The 23,905-nt window shown below is 43.7% G+C and overlaps 1 protein-coding gene across 1 annotated transcript in view; it reads left to right on the forward strand.

Moving 5' to 3' along the window:
- The window catches only part of LOC120840280 (multidrug resistance-associated protein 5), a 32,227-nt gene extending 24,795 nt beyond the window's left edge, over positions 1-7,432 (forward strand). Inside the window, exons 6-9 of the mRNA XM_042287008.1 lie at positions 2,455-2,613; positions 5,904-6,070; positions 6,760-6,954; positions 7,303-7,432. Coding sequence (XP_042142942.1) covers positions 2,455-2,613; positions 5,904-6,070; positions 6,760-6,954; positions 7,303-7,432 — 651 coding nt within the window. The remainder of the gene's footprint in view (positions 1-2,454; positions 2,614-5,903; positions 6,071-6,759; positions 6,955-7,302) is intronic.
- The last annotated feature ends 16,473 nt before the right edge of the window (positions 7,433-23,905 follow it).

Genomic DNA, 23,905 nt, shown 5'->3' on the forward strand with positions numbered 1-23,905 from the left:
GGTGAGTTATACGGCTTGGGAAACATAGTATAGGTCTCTAATTGTAACGATCAGTCGGCTAATCTACTATAAATTGTTAATTAACCTTTTAATTAGCAAAAATGGACATTTGCTTTAGAGTAGAAATTTTCCTAGACTGATCGAAATCCATTGCATCAGTATTTATTAGAAAAACTTTGAGCGCGTGATAACCTGTAGTAGTGCCCTAAGGTTACCACTCGCACAGCAGGGGCAAGGTTACGGCTGTGATAACGCGCCCGCACGATTTTCTTGTCGCTTATCATAGCCCCAGCCTTGTGCCTGTTCCACGAGTTGTACCTCTAGCGCACTACTCTGCACCCCACGCACTGAAAGTGTATCTAAACGATTGATTGCGGGGTTTTTGATAACGCTCAGCAAGTTTGTAATTGTAATCATACGACTATTTTCACTAATTAGAAAGTAAATATAACCGATTTTACTAAACTAGCCAGCTGATTGTTACGATTATTCCTACTCACTGTATCTCTCTGCTTTCTTTTACAAACCTTATCAATGTCAATTTCACAGCCTTTTCAACAAATCTCTTAAGCTTAAATAAACACCCTGTAGGTTATTTCTATCTAAAGTCGCACAAGACTAGGGCCCCAATGTAAGTAAAACTGCGTTTCTGCTCTCGTGTTTTCCTGCTGCGCCAGATTTTTTAAATTGTTATAAAGCGTTCATGCCTGGATCAGGCGGGCACATTAACGGCCTTAAGAACAAATTTCTTTAAAGGGTCGGCCAACCAGCGCACGCCGAAAAGCGCAAGACCGCTACCTGATTCACCGATTCTTTAAAAGAGTTAGTTCGGAAGACCTTTGTTGTGTCCCTCGGACTGCTGTATAAGTTATTAAGCACTCCGGCTCTCCGATTGAAGGGTGTCTTAGTTGGCAGTTTACCCACTGCATTGCATACACAAATAAAATGCCCCCAAATAAGCATAAATGTGTTCCACTCAACATAGTGCTGTAGTAATCGAAAAAAACACGGTTTTCTCATGTTTTGTTTTGCATGTAGACCCGTATTACACGCATTTTACAGGTCTCCTCAGTGTATATCCAAAATTATGAGGTGACCATGATTATTCTAATAACGTTTGTAACACTAGGATGCCCAGACGTTTGAAAAATATATGACATACACAGCAGGCTCTTTGATGGAAAGACTCACGCAAACCTTTTGAACTGAATTAAGGGTTTCAGTTCTGTTTTAATGTGTTCGCTATTTTTTTTATTTTTTCAACTTCATTATACCAGTTTTGTGCACATGTCCTTTTCGCTGCATTTGGAGCTGTATTTTTTCTGAAGTTTAATGCGCTTATTTAACGTCGCGAAACAGACCAGTTTTACCTGTTCTGTTATACACGTTTGCGATCGTATAATAAGCTAGTAGACAGGTACTTGTCTTCACTGAAGACAAGCAAACGCAGCACTATTTTTAACATTTTGCGTCTCACTGCAAGTTCTTCCTCTTGCGTTTCTTCGTGCCAACGGAGGCTTAGACACCGGCTTTACGGAGTTGACAGTCACGATAGAATAATTCCGAAACCATTTCTAGCTCCGCGACCTCTCAGTGTCAGGAAAACGAAATGGCTGTAGTGGTCGTAGGAATGGAAAGGGGAATGAAATTAGATACCTTTTACCCGGAATAAAGTTGTCTGGCGACCTGTCCCCATAATTTTGCAGTTGTTTATGCCCTTGTTAATGTCAGCTTCACGCTGCTTTCGCCGGCAACATGGTGTAGCTGCCCAAAGCAATTTTTCACGTTCAAGAATTGGAGAAAACAAAATCAGGAGGTTCTGCCATTCCACTAGTGGGGATAGTGTCTCTATTCTTATGAGCTGGAAGCAATTGACATATTAAAAGCTCCACTTCCCCAAAATAGTGTTGGGATAAGATAGAAGCGTTTACTCCCCAATACTGTTAGAAACCAAGCGGGATTCGTTTCGTCTTCTCAGATTATATCCCCCCTGTTATTTTTCTAAAGAACGAAGCGCGTGAGGTACAGATCATACAAAAGAAAATAGTGAAGTAGAAAAAAAAAAAAACGAAGTCATGTTTTAGTTTTTCAGTTCTACGGGATCGTCACATTTCGTTCTAAAAATATATATTGGATTTGGTGGCTCTGGCTTATCTTCGCTTGCCCAACGTTGCAAAAGCCGTTTCGTCCTAAAAATAAAAAAATAAAAATAAAACATTTTTGTCCAGCTATATTTGCGGAAATTTCGTCTGGTCACTCTCCCCAGCAATACAATATGCAGCGTCATTATATGCGGTGCAAGTCTTCATTCTGCTGCAAGCGAACTGCAAGCCAAAGCAAACACCTCAAGCAAGCTGAGATAACAAGGATGTCGGGGCCGCTTTCCAGGCCTCTGAGTGACTCTACATGCAATCTTGCTTTGCGTAATTGTTTTTTTTTTTTCTTTCTTTGAAGGTGGGCGTTGTAGGAAGAACAGGAGCTGGCAAGTCGTCCCTGGTGCTCGCGCTCCTCCGGGTACTGAAGAGCACGCGGGGAAGCATCCGCATCGACGGCGTCGACATCAACGCGGTGCCGCTGAGGAGGCTCAGGAACGCGGTCACCGTGATACCTCAGGTAAAGTGTCCAGGTGTCCTCTAGTGGCGCGAGAGGTTTCAGTTGGCGTACTTCGGGTTGGATATGTTGCCGGACTCCATGGAGATGAACTGTTGCCACATGTCTTTCTATTCGTGGAAAACGTGCCTTCTTCATTTCATTTATTATGTTTCTCAGGGCTCGAAGGCATTACAGAGAGGAGTGGGGCACATTAAATGGCACAAAGCAAATAACAATGAAAAGGCGAAAAATACACAAAACAACTACTAAAACATCATTTAACACGTTAGTAATGGCACAGTACATGGCATAAAACAAATATCAGTAAAAAGGCAAAAATACAAAAAAATTTACTACTAGATATTATGTAACAGGTTAGTAACGGCAATCTTAAATTTATCCGAGGCAGTGATTGTGACAATGGCTGCGGAGAGGCGGTTCCAGTCAATCGAGGTTTGAGGCAAAACGGAGGCATTAAACGAAGATGTGCTGCAATGAGGGATCCCAACTTTTAATTGATGATCGATGCGTGATGATACGTAAAATGGTTCAGAAAATAGTGCTTGGCGGACTGTAGGGTTAGAGTGATAAATATCATGAAAAAGCTTAGATGGAATATGTATCGACGAAGAGAAAGAGTGGGCAAATATAGAGATGCTTTCATTTAAGTGGTACTAGCTGTGCGGTGATAGTTAGGATGTCGGGCGGGGTGGTGTTGAATTGATTCTACGGCCGATGAAAGGGTGATAAGAGGGGTCCAGATCGAGTCGGCATATTCAAGCTTAGGGCGAATTAAGGTTTTGTAAATAAGAAGCGTTAATGAAAGTTGGGGCAAGAAAAAAGTTTCTTTTGCTGTTTCCTAATAATTGGATATCGTTTTTCGTGACTAGTCGGCATGAATGTTCCAGGACAGATAATTTGAAATGTGAACACCGTGAACTTTATAGGAGGACACAGGAAGGAGGGTAGAGTTATTGATGGGAGTAGGACGGGCAAATGTTAATTTGATGAGAGACACACGTGGATTTACATTAAGAGATATTAAGTTCCTTAAGCCAGTCGTTGCACCATTGGGTTCTATTATTAATATCGGTCTGAAGAGCAGAGATGTCAGAGTCGTTAAGGATTTCTTTGTAAATAACACACTCGTCAGCAAAAAGGCTAATAGATAAGGCGACACGGGTAGGGAGGTCATTAATATAAATACGATATAGTAGTGGACCGAGTAATGGTGGCTCTATATTATACATCGATGCAAGGAAGTGTCAAACATTCCAATTGGGAGAATCCAGCGTTTAAGGTAATCTGTCCTCACTGATTCTAACACATAAGAGCGTGTTGAGAATTGCTAAATTATTAAAACACCTGCAGAAACAGGATGTTTCATCAGCGACTAACTATAATTAAACTTGGAAACACTTAAAATTAAAAAAAAAAAAATTGATTTTTTTCTGAATAACTTGACCGTCCCGAGGAGCGGCCGATAGGAAGTGTAAATTAGGAATATAAATAATTGCCTAGATATACTATTTAACTTTAGGAATAATATTTCACGTTAGCTGGCACAATTCAATGAGAGATATGTTATTTTGAGTAAAAATACGCCTTTGGTTTATTAGTATTTTGAGAACTAAACTCGCTGAGGGCTATTCTTTGGCAAATGTAAGCCGTGATAAGAGTGAGGTGCCGAAAATTTACGCCGGAGACCGTCGGAGACCCGCAAGCGACAAGGAAGCGTCAATAGCGAGTCATCCCAAGTCGATATGACAGCATCGGGGTTTGTTTGGATCGCGCGGTCGCAGAGAGGCCGTGCTGCTCTCCATAGTACGCCACTTTGGGTTTTTTTTTTTTTGTTTTGTAACAGTTTCGCTGTGGTTGGTTCTAGTTTGGTGAAATTTACCATCGATTAGTTGTTGAGGTGAATTTAGTTGTCTGAATTCTAAATATATTCCTGGCGTATTTTAACCGCGGGAAAAAATTCTAAATGAAATGTGCAGGTAATTCTATCTAGCGGCCTGTGTAGATAGTGCTGAGTTACTGATATTTGCTGATGACATCAAGCTTTTTATGAGTGTAAAGGATCTGGTTGACTGAAGTGTTCTGCAACATGATGTCGTACGTGTCGTCCAGTGGTGGTCAGCGAATAGCTTAACACTGACTCTCTTGAAAACAAATGTATTCACTTTCTGCAGGCGTCGCAGTATATAGTACATTATGATTACATTTTAGATGGAGTGACAGTAAAGCGTGCATCTGTTGTAAAACACCTTGGCGTGCATCTGGGTAATGCATTCCAGTTTACTGCTCACGTGTCTTTTATTGTTGGTAGGGCGACGAAAATGTTAAGTTCATATGCCGCATTACTAAGACATTCAAAAACCCGGCCTCGATTATTCGTTTATTTTATGCCCTAGTTAGGTCTAGGCTTGAGTTCAGTTCTGTGACCTGGAATGCGTTTTCAAGAACACAACCAATGACCATTGAAAATGTGCAACACAAACTAATACGTATTGTTTATGATCGCTATTTCCAACGCCGTTTATATTTTGACTACACTTTTCTGCGTAATAAGATTTCGTTGAAACCGTTGACCAATAGAAGAGCAGAGCGCGACTTGGTTTTTTTTGCACAAAATTGTAAATAGGGTATTTGACAGTGCTTAGCTTTTACGTGATGTAAATATTCATGTCCCCCCTCGTTCCACAAGGACCCGCACTACTTTCAGCATTCACACCATCTGTAAACCATCTCCTCTGTCACGGATACAATCTATGTTTATCAATATTGAAAATGCAGACCTTGATATATACAGTGACATTAAGGTGTTCAGGAACCAGGTGAAAGTGCTTGTAGCCGAACTGTAAATATTATGTGTTTGTTCCTTTGTGTTTGAAACCTGCAATTGTGTTTTTCTTTTTCGTTTTCTGTTCATATTTATATATTTGCGCACCAAATAGGAGACCTGCATAGTTGTTTTTTGGCACGTAAAATAAACTAAATTAAAATAAATCATTTCCAATGTGATTTCTCAAATAGTTCGTGATTAGTTTTGATCACGATTTTACACTTTCTACTTGAAGTAACTTGTTGCCATAATTTCATCTGAAATAAATACTTTATTTGCACTGACTTGAAAACGTTATTATTTGCAGTGACCTAAAAACGTGTATGTCGTCTGTATGTCTATGTGCGTGTTTGTTTGATTTTCGGCCTTTTCTGATTTCGCTTCTAAACCAAAAAGCCGCTTGCCTAGTTCCTGCCTCCTAAATAAGGTTTTGTTTTTTTTTTGTTTTTTTTACGTCTTAAAACAGGACCCAAGCCTAGTGCGAGGCAGCCTTCGAGACAACCTGGATCGTACTGGGAGCCACACAGACGAAGAACTTTGGGGAGTTCTACGAGAAGCTCACCTGGCGGATTTCGTCACCTCGCAGCCCAAGGGGCTTTCCCTCGAAGTGGGCGACGGAGGCTCAAATCTCAGGTCAGTCCGTCACATTTTGATTATAGATGACATATGGACACTTTCTCGTGGCTCTGTGATCATGCGAATGTGCCCGTTGCTTTTATTTATTTTATACTTTTGTAGAAGGAACGTTTAAAATAAACTTGGAATTCATGTCACCGTTGCTACACTCTAAGAAAAAGGGGGTGTACACGGGTACTCCCCTTGTCCCATATGTAACTTTCCAAAACTACATTTCGTCGTTCTGTTCACTGACGTCGAGCTGTTCAACGTTGAGTCCGGAGGGTTTCCCGATTTATGCTTCTAAAGTGTTAGCTATTTCAATTCGTTGGTAAGTTGTCTTCACAACCGAGTTGTTTCTGAAACAATGCCAACCGCTACGATATTTTGTTCTAGGTATCTGTTTCTCGCGTTAGTAACTATGTCCCGACATTGATGACCTCAAACAAACCATCAAGTACTTTAAACCCCAGGCGTTAATGGATAGGTTTAGTTTGGCTTGCACTACGCCTGACTTCAATTACGTCTTCAAGAACGTTGGTCTAGTATGCTGGTCACACGACGCTGAAATAGACTTCAAGGACTTTGAGGTGGTGGACAGGAAGTCGTTATATTTGCTTGGTGACAAGCGGATGAATAATTGTGGTTTTAGTCACCAACATTACCCTCTGTGATGCATGACGAGAGTCTTGCCAACTATTCTGCAGTGCTGGACAGAGGCAACTAGTGTGCCTGGCCAGGGCGCTAATCCGGATGCCGAAGGTGCTCCTCTTGGACGAAGCCACGTCCCAGATGGACGGGGACACAGACCGCTTGATCCAGGCGACGCTGAGAGAAAGCTTTGCCGGATGCACCCTCCTGGCTATAGCACACCGTATCAACACCGTTCTGGACTACGACAAGTGCGTGATTTTTACAGTCTATATATACGCAGCTCTCCGTATTTTAAGCAAAATGTCCCGAAGTGATGTTTTACTTCAGTCACTGGACAAGTGAAAATGACTGTTGGGAGCCTCATTTGTCCTTCGTCAAGCCCAAGCTTCCAACCTTCCACGACCTTTCAGCGTCTCGTGCATTTTGAGCGCGCCCGCACCCAAAGTAAGGTTGAAATCATACAAATAACTACGCGTGCAAGATGTCGGGCCTTCGAAAGAAGCACCCCAGGCGTTTTCATTCTGCCAGTGACTCTAGATCGTTAGTAGACGCAGCCTGTACCCTGCCAAAACACAAATTTGTCGCATATTTTTCAGGATCCTGGTGATGGGGGACGGGGGAGTTCTCGAATACGGCCCGGTGGACCAGCTTCTAGGCAACGATAATTCGCTGTTCAAAGAAATGGCAAGAAAAGCAGGGGCCATAAAAAATATCACACATTTCTAAATTAAGCGGTCATCAAAAAACTTTAAACGTCTTTCCCGGATAGCGAAACTACGGAACAGCCCACAATGTGTCGATATGCTCAAGATTTCCTAACTTACATTTTTTGATCGCAGAATACAACTCACTTCTGGTGTTTGGGGAACAATCTAATAGATGTGCCCCTTGTGTTTCAGTCTGCATTTATAAATTCAGGTGGTTTCTTGCGATGGTTGCGGATGTCAATTTTGGTTTCTGCGAAATGTCTCTGATAGAGTCCTGCTCCGTACTTATCGATGTATTACAACAGTGTTTCCGGACTCCTGTATGGCCGCTTTAGGCTCGTGGTAAGTAGTGTCAATGTCTAAATGGTTGATCCCCCCAGAATTTGAAAGTCAGTAGTCAAAAAGTTTTAAGCGACGCACTTTTTTTTTTTTTTTTCGTTTTTTTTTCGGTTTTTGAGGCAGCGGTGGAAGTATAAACTTCGGCGACGTACTACCGCGGTGAAAATTAATTACTAATTAACAGCGTGAGACCCCATTGGGTGTACCCAGTGCTCCCGACATTGGTGCTATATATCTAAGTTTTAAAAGGTGCCACTAGAAATTATTATTTGGAAAGGGCGACAATGATCTGTAGTTTCTTCAGAAATGACCCTCCAGTGGAGTGAACTCTACGGGTAGTATTACAACCAAGTTGGTTTGGTGCTCCCGTACAGATGTGCAGAGCTCATGTTGCAGGCTTCATTAAGTTTCGTGTAATCATTTTTTCAAGTTGTGTTCACTGTGTTCACCTTCACTTATTGTGAAAAACAACTAACCAGTTACACTCCGATCACTGAGACGATGACAGTGCGGTGAAACATACATGTTCGGTGGAGCTTAAGTCATCGGTGTTTTACCAAATTGCTTGATTGGAAAGGCTGATACAGCAGTGATGTTAAAGACTTTGTTGAAATTGAAATACCAAACGCTGTCACCAACGCCCGACGAGTTTTGTCGAGTAGCAGGAAAGAGCTACGCATTATGGTATCACGCAAAACGTGCACGGTGATGAAGCAGAAAACACTCTCAAGCTACTGGTTTCTCACTTCTTTTTGTATTACTGATGCTGTTTTTTGCGACTAAATAAAAGTGTGCCTTACGTACGTGGAGTGTTCGCATTTTTCGTCAGCCGCAGCCTCCAATCGAGCAGCGGAATTTAGGCGCACGATCCATTTAGGTGAAACAACGCGATTCATGTAGGTGACCCAAATAAAAAATGCAGTCATACACGTTTAGGCACCAAAGAAACATGCAAGAACGTGAACTTTATTCCGGAAACCTGAGTCAAAATGTGAAGTTTGTGACCTTTCAACAAACGCATTGCGGACAGATAGTATTTTCTTAATGTAAATGGAAAGCGGATTTTTCCCCTTTCAGTTGAGTAACTGAACTTTAGTACAAGCAGCTCTCCCCGCCCACTTAAAGAAGAAATAGCCGTTTATATTTATAAGAAAAGAAAATATCACGCAGCAAAAGACATGCGGAGCATAAGTTTGTCTGTTTCTAGCACAGGTGTTGCGAAAATGTCAGAACACCGAGCTCTCATTCGCTGATTAAAAAAAGAAATAGTTGGTAGACCTCTAGGCATCTAACTTTGAAGACTACCCACTACCATTCCAAGTCAAGCCAATCCGAGACCGGCGTCATTCTGGCGTCTCCGTAACCCTGCGCGGGAAGCAGACGACTTGCTCTCCGCATTCCTACGCACTCTTGGGGCCCTAATCTGGACACTTGGCGAAAAAGTCGGCGAGAAATACGGCGGCTGTGATTGGCCGGCGCCAAGGTCAAGTGCGGCGTCGGCCAATCACGGCCGCCAGATTTCTCGCCGTCGTTTTCGCAATGTGTCCAGATTAGGGCCCCTGGCCGGCGATTGCTCGCCTGCCTCGCGTGGCGCCATCTATCGTGTTCATTGCAGTGTGATTTCAGATAAGATCGACCAAAGGGTGGCTGGTCGACATTTTTAAATCAACTGATGTTTTTATATGACATTGTCTAGTGTCTGGTATGAACGAATCCACAATTAGTTTTGACCAGAAAAAAAATTTGGAGACAAGAAAAATCGTAAGGCAGGGAGAGGTGGACAGTTGCAATAACGCGCACTGATGGAGGGGGCAAGTTTGAAAGTGAATAATTAAAACAATAAAATTAGGAGAATTTTAACACTTTTTACAAACAAACTATGGGTACAACGTGCTTGTAATATAAAGTAATAATATTTATTAAAAATTTATTTAGTTTTCTAAAAATTGCCAAACATGCCTGCTCGAACGACAAATGGCAAACTTTGGAAATCTGTATCTCATGAAATAATTTAATCATTATTACATAACTTGTAGACATTATTTTACTAATATATGGCTATAATTGAAAAAATAAATAAGGTATCTGAGTGACATAATAGTTACAATATATTTAGGCAAACATGGGAAAAAAATCAAACAAAGAAAAATTCCAATGCGAATAAAAAAAAAACACCACCTTCGATTTTTTTTAAATTTGGGTACCCTGTTATACTCTATTTCGGCATTCATTTCTATTAAAAACATGTTGCATCATTGCACTGTGAAAGAAGAAACAACTCCCCAAAGTAGGGTCCTTTTTCAAAGCCTACACTTAGCAGTGTCCTATACAAGAAGTGACTCTGAGTTCCAGTTTCATGAAACTTGCACAAATCTTTTATATACATTTATTCAGATGAGGTCATTGATAAAAAGAGCGATCGGTCACACAGTAAAAGGGAGGAGAAACTATATACAGCATTTTACATAAGCGTACAAAGTGGTATCATATTAGAGACTAATGATTTGAGAAAAGATGATGCAGTGTGAAGTTGTACCTTCCCGTATATTTTACATCTAGAGTAAAATAAATAACTTTACTTCCACAAACAAAAACAAAGATATAATAGTAAGATATTTAGGTTGGCTGTGTATTTACGATTACAAACAATTTCAGGTGACGGATGCCATAGTGCCTAACTGGAGCAGCTTCGATGCTCTCGGTGTATGAATGAATCGTGGCAAGCCGATATATTTTATCCTGCTCGATGATAACATTTTGGGATTTTTTTTATAGTGATCAGATACAAATTATTAGTAACCACCAACAAAAACAGTAGGTTAAATACCCCGTGAAGAAAAATGTGATAAATAAGATGTCCCTGCATTCAAAATGAGCAGTCCTTGGGAAATCAAATTCGGCACTTTACGCTAAGGTTTTCCTCGCTGTACCCATTTAATAAAGTTGCTTCCAAGCAGATCCGACTGTCCGTGCTACATATACGTCACAGGTCCCTTCTGTTGATTACTTGCTGAGCCGCCACGCGTGCCAAGACTGAATGCCAGGGAAGGCGCGCACCGTCAGCCACTCTTCTTTTTTTTGTTCACGATACCGAACAACCTCATTTTCGTCCAGATTTACAAGATGCACGCCTTTCAGTTTCTTTGATAGAACGCTCACCATTGTCCTGGCCGTCTGAATTGCGCTTACTGAACGTTCTCTCAGGTTGTTCAGCGTGGCCTGGTGCTTCACGAGTCCGCCAACTCCGTCACATGCATTTTTCCCATGTCCAGATGCAGAAAATAACCACTGGGCTTGTGGGCAATCGTCATTTGCAAATTGGTGAAGCTGGTAGCGATTCTTGAAATGACTGGCGGCGCCGTCACTTACGTACGTCACGTACGAGTATACCGCAACGTTGTCTTCAACCCACTCCTTCACTTTTTCTAGAGCCAAGCAAGCGTGAGCGGCGTCGTGACACAGGTCCTCACTGATGATGGCAAAGCTGTTTGTAGATTTTCTTGTCGTCACTACACATGTAAATTCACAAGGTCGCCGGACTCCCATGTTGCAAGCACAATCTCTTCATCCTCCGGGATATCAAGTTCCTGGAGTGTAAGAAACTGGCCTTTTGGGCAGTGATCACAGTCTCCTTGAAGGCACAGTTCTGTTGCTGGGTCGCACAGAAATGCCGAGTTCATTTCACCAGTGTTGAATGTTGAGCCTGTAACGTTCTCTAGAGCGGCAATACAAAGATAATAATTGGCGCAGCGCACACAAACGCACACTTCCTGGTGTGGAATACATTGGACCCATCTAGGGCGCAACGAATAAAATTTCGTTAGCCCAACGCCGGAATCGGGATGCTGGTCTTTGTATATACGGAAGGCCTCTCGTATTGAGCGTGTCATGAAGCGCTTTCGCACGAACGTTTTCTCTCCGTTGAGCACGACAGAGATGACGTCCTTCTGGTTGGGACTTAGGCGCGAACATTGTAGCTCGTCTTTCGTGAAGTACTCTAGGGCAGCAGACAGGTTCTCAGGGCTCACCTTGCACCTCGTGTAAGGATCCGGCTCATACCACACGCCATGCTTTTCCTTGAGTTTTCGGGATTTACTGATGAGGTACATTGAGGCCTGTGGAATCATCTTTTGAACCTCATTCTTCGTCAGTGTTGACGGCAGGAGTGTAAGCAGTTGCCAACGTTCCCGGAGAGAGGTGGCGGTTTCAAAGGCCTGCCGAAAGTTGTCCACCCACTCAGTACATGTGGAGCATGTTGGTTCGGGCGACCCCGATGGTGCGTCCCTGTCGTACGCAATACGTAGCCTTGAGCGTATATTCTTGACAGCAACCTGCTCCAGTTCTGTCTGCTTTCTCTTGACATAGGCAGGCCTGTCCCGACTTCTTACGACGCTTGGTTGTCTCAGCGGCGACACATCTGTAGGTAGTATGCTGCGATTTAGATCTTCAATTGCTTCTTCAGCTGGCACAAATATGTCAGGGCACTGCTCTGAGCTTCGCATCGAGATCTCCTTAGTGATGTGCATGAAGCAATGGTAGCACAGGTAGTCCGTCGCACTCACTTTGGTGGAACAGTCAGGCGGAAGAATTTGCTTCAACGAGTTTAGGTCCAACTCGCCAACACTTCGAAAATTCCGCTGCTTTGGTATAGTCTTTTTGTGTTTGCAAAAGTAATCTGCACAAAACACTCGTTCGGAGCTCCAGGACGTCTTCATAATGTATACATAAATAATAGAAATTAAACCCCAACTGATGGCATATAATTGCCAAGTGAAAGAACTACTGGGTGCACAAGTGACAAGTCCGAGGCTGAGGAGCTCACTCACTGCAAACGTACATTTGAAAAGAGAGGTCACAACTGAGGCTGTCGGCAAAGCTTGATCCACGTCAAAGGAAGAAAGAGGGAAAGTCTCCAGACAAAAAATTGTGGTCAGCGGCCTTCGAAAAAGACTTTCCGGAATCGCACTGTCGTCCCTCCACGCGCTGATATGAAAGCACCCGAGCTTCTACCACGTGGTTCATGACACAGCCTGAGCCATGTCGGTGACCGGTTCGCGAGGGGTTGGCGGTGGGGTTACGTTGATGGTCACTCGGATTAGCCCTTGCTGTACTGAGCTACCGCCTGCAGTGCCTTATCGCCGGCTGGTGTCAACAACGAGAACACACACACCCTGTCTACACCAAAACTACAAGCGTTCACCGCACACGCGTCGCCGCCGCTTTTAAGCTTTTGTGAAATTGCTTTCTTTTGCCGCGGAGAACCGCCTTATCTTAACTACGCGCCTGAAATCCTTCCAGGCGGGCGTACACAATATCAAGCGTTTCGAGAAATGCCCGTGGAGTAGAACTATGGGAAAATTCGGAGCCCGCGATGTCGATATCGTCGCCGTTGTGTTAGTACGCCGTCGCGTACTGCAGTCCCCCGTTGGGGGAGGGGGGGGGGGGGGCGGTCTTACTACGATAACATGGCGACAGCGTTTACACTCTATGTATTTACGCGAGGCTCGAGTATTTGGGGATAATGCTGCCGGTTGGTGTGCCCCTTTGTGCCTGATATTATCGCCCGTGACGCCAGCGAGTGAGATGGCGACAGGCATGACTGCTCAGTAAACAGGCGTCGGCGGCCATGTTTTGCTGGTTGAAGCGAACCCCCTTGTCCTTGACAGCGAGCGGGGAAATGCGAAAAAAAGATTGTATCGGCCGTTTTGCCAGAACTAGCGACGAGTGTCGTCTGCGGTTTCCGGCAACTATTTTGCCATAATCGTGAGCTTAGCGAGGAAATGATTTTTGCTAGCCACAGAACACTACCACGCAGAAAGGGAATGCTTGAACATGTTTTTGTTCTGGATATATATCAGGGATATATATGAGAGAGAGAGAGAGAGAGAGAGATGAAGGTAGAGCGGAAGAGGGAATAGCATATAGTGTCGCAGGAGAATAAAGTAAACAAAGTTCCTAGTGGCCGATGGCTGCATGATCTTTTCTCGGACCACTAGTCCGTAATATGATACCTCTTTGTACACAGTAGTTTCTTCTTAATTTAAGTGTGTGAACGATTAATTTAGTTATCATTGGCCTCATCTGAATAAAAATATATAAAAGATGTGTGTTGGTTTCATGAAACTGGAACTCAGAGTCAGTTCTTGTATAAAACACTGCTAAGTGTAGGCTTTGAAAAAGGACCCTACTTTGGGGAGTTGTATCTTCTTTCTCAATAAAATGATGCAACATGTTTTAATGGAAATGAATGCCAAAATAGAGTATAACAGGTTACCTAAATTTTAAAAAAATCGAGGGTGGTGTTTTTTTTTTTTTTTATGCGCATCGGAATTTTTCTTTGTTTGATTTTTTTTCCATGTTTGACTAAATATATCCTAACTATTGTATCACACAGATACCTTAGTTATTTTTTAAATATTAGCTATATATTAGTAGAATAATATCTGCAAATTATATCATAATGATTAAATTATTTCATGAGATACAGACCTCCAAAATTTGCCATTTGTCGTTCGAGCAGGCATGTTTGTCAATTTTTAGAAAAATAAATAAATTTTAAATAAATATGATTACTTTATATTACAAGCACGCTATACCCATAGTTTGCGCCTAAAACGTATTAGAGTTCTACTAATGTTATCGCTTTAGTTATTCACTCTCAAACGGGCCCCCTCCATCAGTGCGCGTTAATGCAACTGTCCACCACCTCATGCCTTACGATTTTTCCTGTCCCCAAGTATTTTTTCTAGTCAAAACTAAGTTTGGATTCGTTCATACCAGACACTAGACAATAACATATAAAAACATCAGTTGATTTGAAAATGTCGACTAGCCATCCTTTGGTCGATCTTATCTGAAATCACCCTGCAATACTCTGCAGACTCACGCTCCCGCATGACACACTTCCCCTGTAGCCACCATAGCCTGCGATCGGAAGCCATTAGAAACCACATCCTGCTTTGTTAGGTATAACTCCTCGTGAACTAATTTCTTAACATTTTCCGCAACTTTACATACACAGAACTTAGATATCTAAATATCGTTAAGAGTGATACAAGTCGTGCTAAAAAATAGAATAACACTCCGTCGCTTGTCGATACTAATCGCAAAGTCATAAAAGAACTGAACTAAATGCTCTCTACAAATAAAACTCGGACGGAACTCATGTTGCGAGCGATGCAAAGAATTAAAATACGATAATACGAGTAATAATGATACTATAAAGGATGTGTCCCATAATCTTGAACAAAATTCTGGTAAGTGGTTTTTTTACGGATGGAAAAAAGAAATAGAAGGTAAAACTTAAAGTAAATGTTTAATGAGGCGAACTCGTACTACAAATTAAAACGAAGGGCACCGAGCATCCTACGTCGGCGACGGAAGGGTGATTGTCCCGAAGCAGTAGGTTAGCGCTGATTTTGTACACATGGTATGTTCAGGGACGTTTAGAACCAGAACACACGGTATCAACTAGGAATAGTCTAAAACTTTCCATAAAATATTCACAGATAAAAAAATATTAATCGGGCCGAGCGGAGCTAGCAGGAGCGGGGAACTCCGTTCCTGCTAGGGGCAGTCGGGTGCGTCGTCAACTCCGCCACAGGCGTGGTAATATTGGTCGGTAGTTCTCTGCGGAAAGATTTTTGCACTTGTATTCTGCGAGCAAGCTGGAAATCTGGATATGAAGACGACATCACAATAATGTTTCATGCACGACCCCGAAGTACGGACACAATAAACTAAATAATTTTTTTTCAAACCACCGGCAGGAATATCGTCTCCACCAGTCGATTTCGGTGTGTTTTAGGTACGCACGCGACGGATTGAATATTAGCCCCCAATAAATTCAACTTCAGACATAACACTGGTTTCAACTAAAGAGTTTAAATCTACCGCGCGTGAATGGGAAGCCGAAAAAGTGACCGAAATCCTTACTTCAAAGGTTCAGTCTTTTCAGTATCGTCATTGACAAGGGTTTAGAGATGATTGAGGGTGAGAACGGAATCTGTGTTTTCCATAACGTCAGGCACATCTCCAAGGTTCCTTTGGAGGTCGCTTAACGCTATGCCTTCAGTAAAAACAACAACGTTAGCTTGCTCTGAGTTATCCCGAGCCACTCTTGCGATCTTTTTCGGTGCAGCGAAATCAGTCGAAAGTCAGGTCTCACAATATTGACATAGCCTACTTTAGCAATACAGGCGAATTATCATGTATACTACTACTTCCAACATGTTCGCTTGCGCTTAAAAATGCGCGATGGATCAAATGCTTCCCGCAAGCCAACGGTATTTTTCATGACACATCATTATATCCACAGATTTTAAACGCCCGGGCACTCAAACATGGCTTCTAGAGATGCATGATGCAATTGTAGTGTGAAGTTTATTTTTGCATAATATGCTCGATCATACGATATATTATTCGCTCACAAAATTTACTTTTTCCTACCGAACTCAAGTTGATATACTCAATTGTAGTCAAGCATCTCTGCAATAGTGAGCAAAGTTTGCAACTACGTCCTGTGTCATCATTTTGTCTGGGTTCTGCAAAAAATATTTTGGTTGAAAAAACATTCCTTAAGATGAAAAACTCAGTATTCAATTCACCACCAGTGAAACTCCATAAGTTATAATTTAGTGAAATTGCAGAAAGACTAAAATTTTCATTGATAATGATGTGATGGAATGAATTTTTTAAGTTGAATTCAATAGATTAGATGTCGCTAGACACGGTAACAGAAGCAAATAACAAAAACTAGAAATGTCTGCAGGTGCATCTTATTTTAAACACAAACAGCACAACTAGAGCAACATACCTTTGGAAACGGGCAAACGTAAAACTCGGGTTCTGTTCCAACGCAGCTCTTTCAGAATTCTCTGCTCCTTGTCTTATCTCACTAACCTGAAAACCTTAAGTATTTACATCGCGGGTGACCGGCCATTAGACCTTAACTGTCTTTAAATCACCCTTCACTCACAATTAACTTTAATGCAATGGCAAGGTGTGTCATTGTGGCCAAAGGTGAAATACTCTGTGAACAAGACACCTGAAAAATCAAATATCTGAAACATTTCAGGTATTGGTATTGCGAATTTTGTGTCAGTCTATATATTAACATAAGTAAAGGAACTCTAAAATAAAATAACAATGATAGGGCTTAATTGGGGACACATATACCTTATTTTAATTTTTCATGGAGAATACAAAAATGGATACGCTATATTTATGCTTTTCGACGCAATGTAGGAAGCTAGTTTCACTCCATTTCTAGGCTCTTATTGGTTTGAGAGATGATTGACGTGTGGAATGTTCGTTGGAAAATTGTTTATCCGTTCCATGGTGGTCTTTTATATGGTATTTTTTTATGCTTGATAAAAAATCTATATAGTTGGATTCATCACTGTTTTCGAAAATATCATGAGATCGGCTCTTGTGCTTTGATTTCACATAATAAGAAACATGGCTGCCGCCGTTTCCGGCCAGAGGTTTCACGCAGCGCGAAGCTCGTTGAGCTCGTCCGTTTTTATGAGTGAGGGTCGTTTGCCGTACAGCGATGTGTTTAGAGGGCAATTACCTCAACCGACGTAGTTTGCAGCAAACAGCTATCACGTGTACAGGCCTTCGAAAGCGCTGCGCTGGTACCTGTTCTCACAGCCCGACATGAGCGAGCCTAGCGTCCCACGTCAACTATTGCGCTCGATTTGATTTGTTAGTTTGCGTGTTTTCAATTTGAATTTGAATAAACGTGCCGGGTTGCTTAAAAGTGTTGTGTGTTTCGCTCTGCGCATGGGGGAAGGCGCCATGAGCCAATCCAAGGCCGCGGTTCGTGCTCCGCGCACGCGCAGTGGGGAACACGCAACGCTAACGCAAACGCACAGGGCTTGCGTTTGCTTGGATACGATACTAAAACTCACTATTGAGGCTCCGCTCGAGTCCAATTTGTGTCTGCGCTCGGTTTCATTGTGATGACATCAGAATTCGAAAGCAGAGGTTTTGATTGTTTTCGGGAGGTTTATTCAGAATTTTAGACGCATTTTCTAGACGGCAATAACATCTTGCAGCTATCCGGCAAAAACGAACTCGCCCGCGTCCGCGGTGTTAAGGTAAACGGCGCATGCTGTGCACCATTCGCTTGGCACAAATGTAGCACAACTTTTCCTGGCTATGACGCCAATGCTACAGGTGCCCGCGTAATCGCGCAACTTTGAGCGTCGCGCAAAGCTGTACACGCGCGCTGTTCACTTCTTCGGAGATGCCCCTCGCTTCAGCCCGCTCGCTCACATTTCATGCGAGCAGTCAACGCCAAATAAAACTTGGAATTAAAAAGAAAAAGCAAAGGAAAAATTATTAGCGTTTTCAGAAAAGGCGAAATGTCGTGCACTGTGAATAAAAAGTTATGGCGCAAACAAGCTGGTGAAGGTTTAACATTTTAGACGAAACCCCGAGACTGGGGGGAAAAAGAGGGCAACACAAAACAAAGGACAACACCTTGTGTTGTGATGTCCTTTCCTTCCCCCAGTCTCGGGGTTTTGTCTAAAATGGTGCACTATGTTTATTTTTATTTTTTTACACTTCATTAACGATTATGAGAAGATGTTGAAAGATTCTTATAAACCGTTTTTACGTTTACAAAATCACAGCCCAGAGTGCTATGATCTTTCGTCGTTTCGAAAAGTGAGAAAAAGCACAGGCTATACGCACGAACGCTAAAGATCGCACCGGCCAGAAGCTTTTTGCTTACAAAATGTTGGGCTGTTAAGATCGCGCTGCTCAGCGTGAGTTCTTCACAGCTCAACACGAACGTGTTCGTCGATTCCGAAAGCGAGCAAAGCACGCATGGTACGTATAGGCACTGAAAATGCCACCTCGGTCAGAAGTTTTTTTCTACCTGCTATCGTTACTCGTGCATAATTTGACGCTTGTCAATACAGGCACGGATCTAATGGCTGAACTCAGTGGAGCGAACAATAATAGCAAAAATCGCGCTGAAAACATCTATTACAACACGCCCCTGCGTATTCGTCGGAAGCCAAAATCCATGGGACAAACAAGCGGTGAGCGCAACCAAAGCCAATACATGATGTCAAGGCGTCAGTTACGTGAGCGACTTCATCTGCACACAAGTGACGGACTTGCGAACGTTGAAAACTCGTGTACGAACCAACGCACAACAATACGAGCAAATAGTGTGTTCACAAGATCGTTTGAATGGTTCGAAATTGGTTCCATCTTCGGAGCCAGTAGAAAATCCTAGCAATTTGTTTTTACTATATTGCTCGTGCACCGCGCTGGCCATTGCGTCCTGTGAGCTCACAACGACGCTTCCGGCAAAAAGCGTCACGAAAGCTCGAAAAGCACACGCACAAGAAGAAGCTGTCGTTCTGGCTGAGAAACGGAGAACGCAAATATATTCATCGCCGGGAACCATCGGTCTCAAGCCATGAGTGCGACGATCAAAAGAGCTGGAGGGGACACCGATGAATCCAAAACGGATTGAGCAGAATCGAGATAAAGGCACCCTGAAAGCAGACGCCACAGCTCCAAGAAGTCGTCCAAGGTGAAGGCGAATCCACAGAGGGTCATCAGACTTGGCTCAAACTTCTACCACCCGAAAAGAGGGAAATAATTCTTGGGACGCTGGAGCAGTGCGAGGCCAGTCATTGATCTTCTACAGGTACATCGGGCGTCGGAAACATCTCACCGCCAGTCCCCACGTCAGATCCAAAAATCAAGTCAGACCTCCAAGTCTTCGGCTTCAAGTCAAGACTCAGACCAGTCGGAAGGATTTAAAGAGTTTCAGTGGCACAAAGAAGAAACGGGGTGTCGGTTAGCATGGACTTTGCGGTGATGAGAAGAGGGTACGCCGTGGTAGTGGCCCTCGGGTAAAAGGGAAAGTTCTAATTCATATATCAGCTTTTTGTTCGGATTAATGATCTGTTTGATACAATTCATTTTCACGGGAGTCCGAGTAGTTTCTCCTATTGTTCAACTTTAGCTCGTTTTATTTGCGTTGAAGTTAATTTTAAGTGTTTCTCCTCGGCATAGTTTGGCTTGTTAAAGCACGTGCTAGAGCATAAACGGGGTATACAAATGTAATGCCTTTATTTTCCATCCGAGCGATGTTGGAGGTTGGGGGAAAAAAGCTGAAGAAATCAACCTGACGAGCTCCCTCCTTCCCAGGAATTATACATTGTTGAGATCAAAAAGGGAGACAATACAGCTCATCGCACAAAAATAAAACACTCTATCAATCATACCAACAAGGTGTTTTTTTGTTTTTTGTTTTTTCAAGGGACTGATTATAAACACTCCACAATCATAACACCTCGATACTCATGAATTCATACTCATGCTAGAAATGAAAATCTTCATATATTTTTATGTAGAATCTAGTTGTATATTTCAATTATTAGAGACATTGAGCAATTCTGGAAATTTGCGTTTCATCATTTGCTCCCCATAACTCGTTTTACACGAATAAATTTTCCATATGTCAATGTGACGTTTGGAATGTGTGATTGTTCTTTTACATGAGCAAGCTAACTGAATTCGTTTTGTTTTTAGCTTCCTGTTTATACATTATACATAAACAAAATGCATACATGTTATGTATGTTCATTATGTCATGTGTTTGAAAAAGTGGTGCAGAACGGTGATTATACGGAACGTTACCTATATGTATTACCATTTTCTTCAGCAGTAAGTAAATCTTCTTCAAAATTGGGAGGGTCGTGTTTCCTCCTACTGAATGGCAGTAATTTATACGCAAATATGATCATCTCTTGTGCACGAGAAGTTTAATTCTGGTAGTTAAGATCTGCCGATGAATATAAGTTAAGCCTACGATACTTCATAGTTTCGACACGACGTATTTTGTTTGTTCTTCCCAAGTCATCCGTTCCATGAAGAATACGTCATGCGCTTTGAAGGCACTGACCAATTATATTTTTGAATCAAACAAATTAATATCTTCATAAACGCAGATATATATATATTTTTTTTTTTTTGGGGGGGGACGGTTTTAGTTTTACTTGTACTTATTTTTATCGTGTCACGCAAAGTTCAGCTTGCCAATTTTTCAAGGGTAGCACGCAAGCATTTTGGATTGAGAAACGATGCGCAAACCTTTCAGAGATTCATCCACGAAGTTCTTTACGTATTTGCCTACATGGATGACTTGTTGATCGCGAGCAAATCCAACGAGTAACACACAACACACCTGCGTCTGCTCTTCGAACGCCTCCGCGATTACGGACTTACAACGAATGTGGCGAAATGTACCTTTGGTACGATGGCCTTGGAATATTTAGGGCACCGCATCACTCCCGATGGAATCGAAACTCTCCAATGTAAGGTGGAAGATATACGAGACTTCCCACTACCCACATCTTTACGTAAGCTGCGGGAATTTCCAGACCTTATTAATTTTCATCGGCGTTTTATTCCACATTGCGCACAAATCGTTCCGCCTCTCACAGACCTGCTCCGAGCAAGTCTTCGACACAAGTATCATGGACCACCAACGCAGTGGAGACTTTCATCGCGGCCAAGAAAGCCCTTGCCGATGCCACGCTTTTCGTGCATGCTACGCCAAATGCAGCACGCGTGTCATGGTAAACGCGTACGATGTTGCTGTTGGGGCTGTATTACAGCAGTACGGCGAAAATGGGTGGAATCCGCTTGGATTTTTCTCGCAGAAGCTCGAACTTGCGGTGACAGACTACAGCACGTTTAGACGCGAGCTCTTCGCAATTTATGCGACCGTTCGGCACTTCCGGTACTTCTTGGAAACACGAGTTTAGCACCTGCTAACTGACCACAAGCCCCTGACCTACGCATTCGCGGGAAATCACAATTCCTATTCCACCTCAAAAATTCGCCACTACTCGTACATCTCCGACTTTACCACAGATCAGCGCCATGTCGCCGGAACGGGCAACACGGCACGATGTTTCAGCACCTCCTGAAGAGACGACTCCACCTTCCTCGTGTTCTTGGACACTTCGATCAGGATGAGGGAACCGAGATTCACACGGACGTTAGTAACGCAAGACTTGGAGCAATACTGGTTCAAGTGCAAGAAGGCACCGAGCGAGTCATCGCCTAGGGAAGTCGGGCACTATCCAAGGTGGAGAAAATTTAATCCACAACTGAAAAAAAAATGTCTTCCGGTCATCTGGGCAATCACGAAGCTTTGTCCGCACTCCTATGGGAGCCCGTTCCACGTAGTCACGGACCACAACCCGCTCTGCTTGCTGGCGAACCCCAAAGACCCTTCAGGACAACTTGCTTAATGGAGTCTCCGATTGCAGGGGTTCAACAGGACTTTGGTCTACAAGTCAGGCCGCAAACAAAGCGACGCCGACTGCCTCTTCACAGCACCTGTAGACACCTCCCGGCAGCGGCGACGACGATGATGATGAGTGCTTCCTAGGCGCAGTGATCACCGACGACATGGCAGGACTCCAAAGAGACGATCCTGAGCTGCGCGCGCTAATCAAGCACCTCGAAGGACGAGGGGCTACTATCCCCCGTGTCTTCTCGAGAGCCCTGCCGACTTCCGCCATTTGCCAAGGTGCACTTCATAAGAAGAACTTCAGGGACAACAACTCGCCGTGGCAGCTGGTAATCCCAACCGACTTTCGAGAGGAGATCTTTCAAGCCTGCCACGACAACCCGACGTCCGAACATCTTGGTTATAGCCGGACACTGGCCCGTATTCGCATATGTATTACTGGCCCAAGCTCCCCAAAACCGACCGCCTCTAGACACAATCATGTCGCGAGTGCCAGCGACGCAAGAAACCGCCGACGAAGCCGTCAGGTCTCCTGCAGCCGAATCCTCTGCCAAATGCACCGTTCTAGCAGATCGGAATGGATCTACTTGCATGGTCCTTTTCCTCAGTCAACCCTGGAAACCGTTGGATAATCGTTGCCACTAATTATCTACCTCGATACGCCAAGACAAAACCCTTCCCTTGGGGACTGCTGCAGAAGTAGCCAAGCTCTTCGTCAAGTCCGTCGTCCTACGACGGGGTACTCCTCAAGTCCTCATTACAGATCGGTAATCATTGTTCGGGGCGCAGCTAACTCAAGAAATTCTTCATTTCAGCCACACCAGTCATCGTCGCACCACGGAATACCACCCGCAGACGAACGGGCTGACGTAGCGGCTTAGCGCGGCAATCGCTTGCACCTTTGCATTTCAGTGCATCATAATCATGATATCCACGTATGTCGACGTAGAGCCCAAAACATGGGACGAGGTGTTTCCCTACGTCGCGTTCACCTACAACACTTCTGTTCTAGAAACAACCGGTGTAACACCTTCCACTCCAGCTGGTACATGGTTGCAAGTTAACGACGATGATCGACGCGATGCGGCTCCACGAGCCAGCTGACGCTGGGATCGACGACGCCCAGGTTGTTGCGCAAAGGGCCGAAGAAGTCCGCCCGCTCGCCCGACTCCGGACACATGACCAGCAACGTGTCGACGATGGCCGCTACAACCTTCGTCGTCGCGACCTCCACTTTCAGCCCGGAGACAGAGTGTGGGCGCTGAGACCTATCCGCCGCCGTGGTCCCAGCGAAAAGCTATTAAAGCGGTACATCGGCGCCTACAAAATGCTTCGTCGACTTGGGGATCTGAACTACGAGGTGATGCCCGACGGACATGGGCGTACCAACCAAAGGGGGCAAGGGGGGCGCTTGATCGCCCCCCCCCCCCTCCCAGTTCTTAGGGTAGGGGGGGGAGGGGGCAAGGGATGTGTTTTGCCCCCCCTCGAACAGCCGCCACTGGGCAGAATAAACACTGGCCGGCGGCGCCCAAGGGATACAAAAGGCAACGCCCCTCACTCTTAGAAAAAAGGGTATCGATAGTCCTCCCTAAGGGCACGAACGGTCTTAACCTGTGTTCCTTTAGAAAGGGAGAAACTTAGTTCCTCCGTTCCCTGCATCTCATTATGGCGGCCCTGAATCGAGCAAATCTAGCTCAGTGAGGCTTAACGAGGACGCTACGTCTCTTGTACGGGACGAGAGGAGCAGCAAATAAGACCGTAACACGAGCTGTCCGCGAGCTGTGTTTATTTCCGAAGCCAGATTCCCCCCGCAGGTACAGAAACTTCCGTTTCGAAAGCAGTTACTAAGTCTTCTCG

The sequence above is a fragment of the Ixodes scapularis genome, unplaced genomic scaffold, assembly GCF_016920785.2.
Source record: "Ixodes scapularis isolate PalLabHiFi unplaced genomic scaffold, ASM1692078v2 PGA_scaffold8__174_contigs__length_109621045, whole genome shotgun sequence".
Classification (NCBI taxonomy): domain Eukaryota; kingdom Metazoa; phylum Arthropoda; class Arachnida; order Ixodida; family Ixodidae; genus Ixodes; species Ixodes scapularis.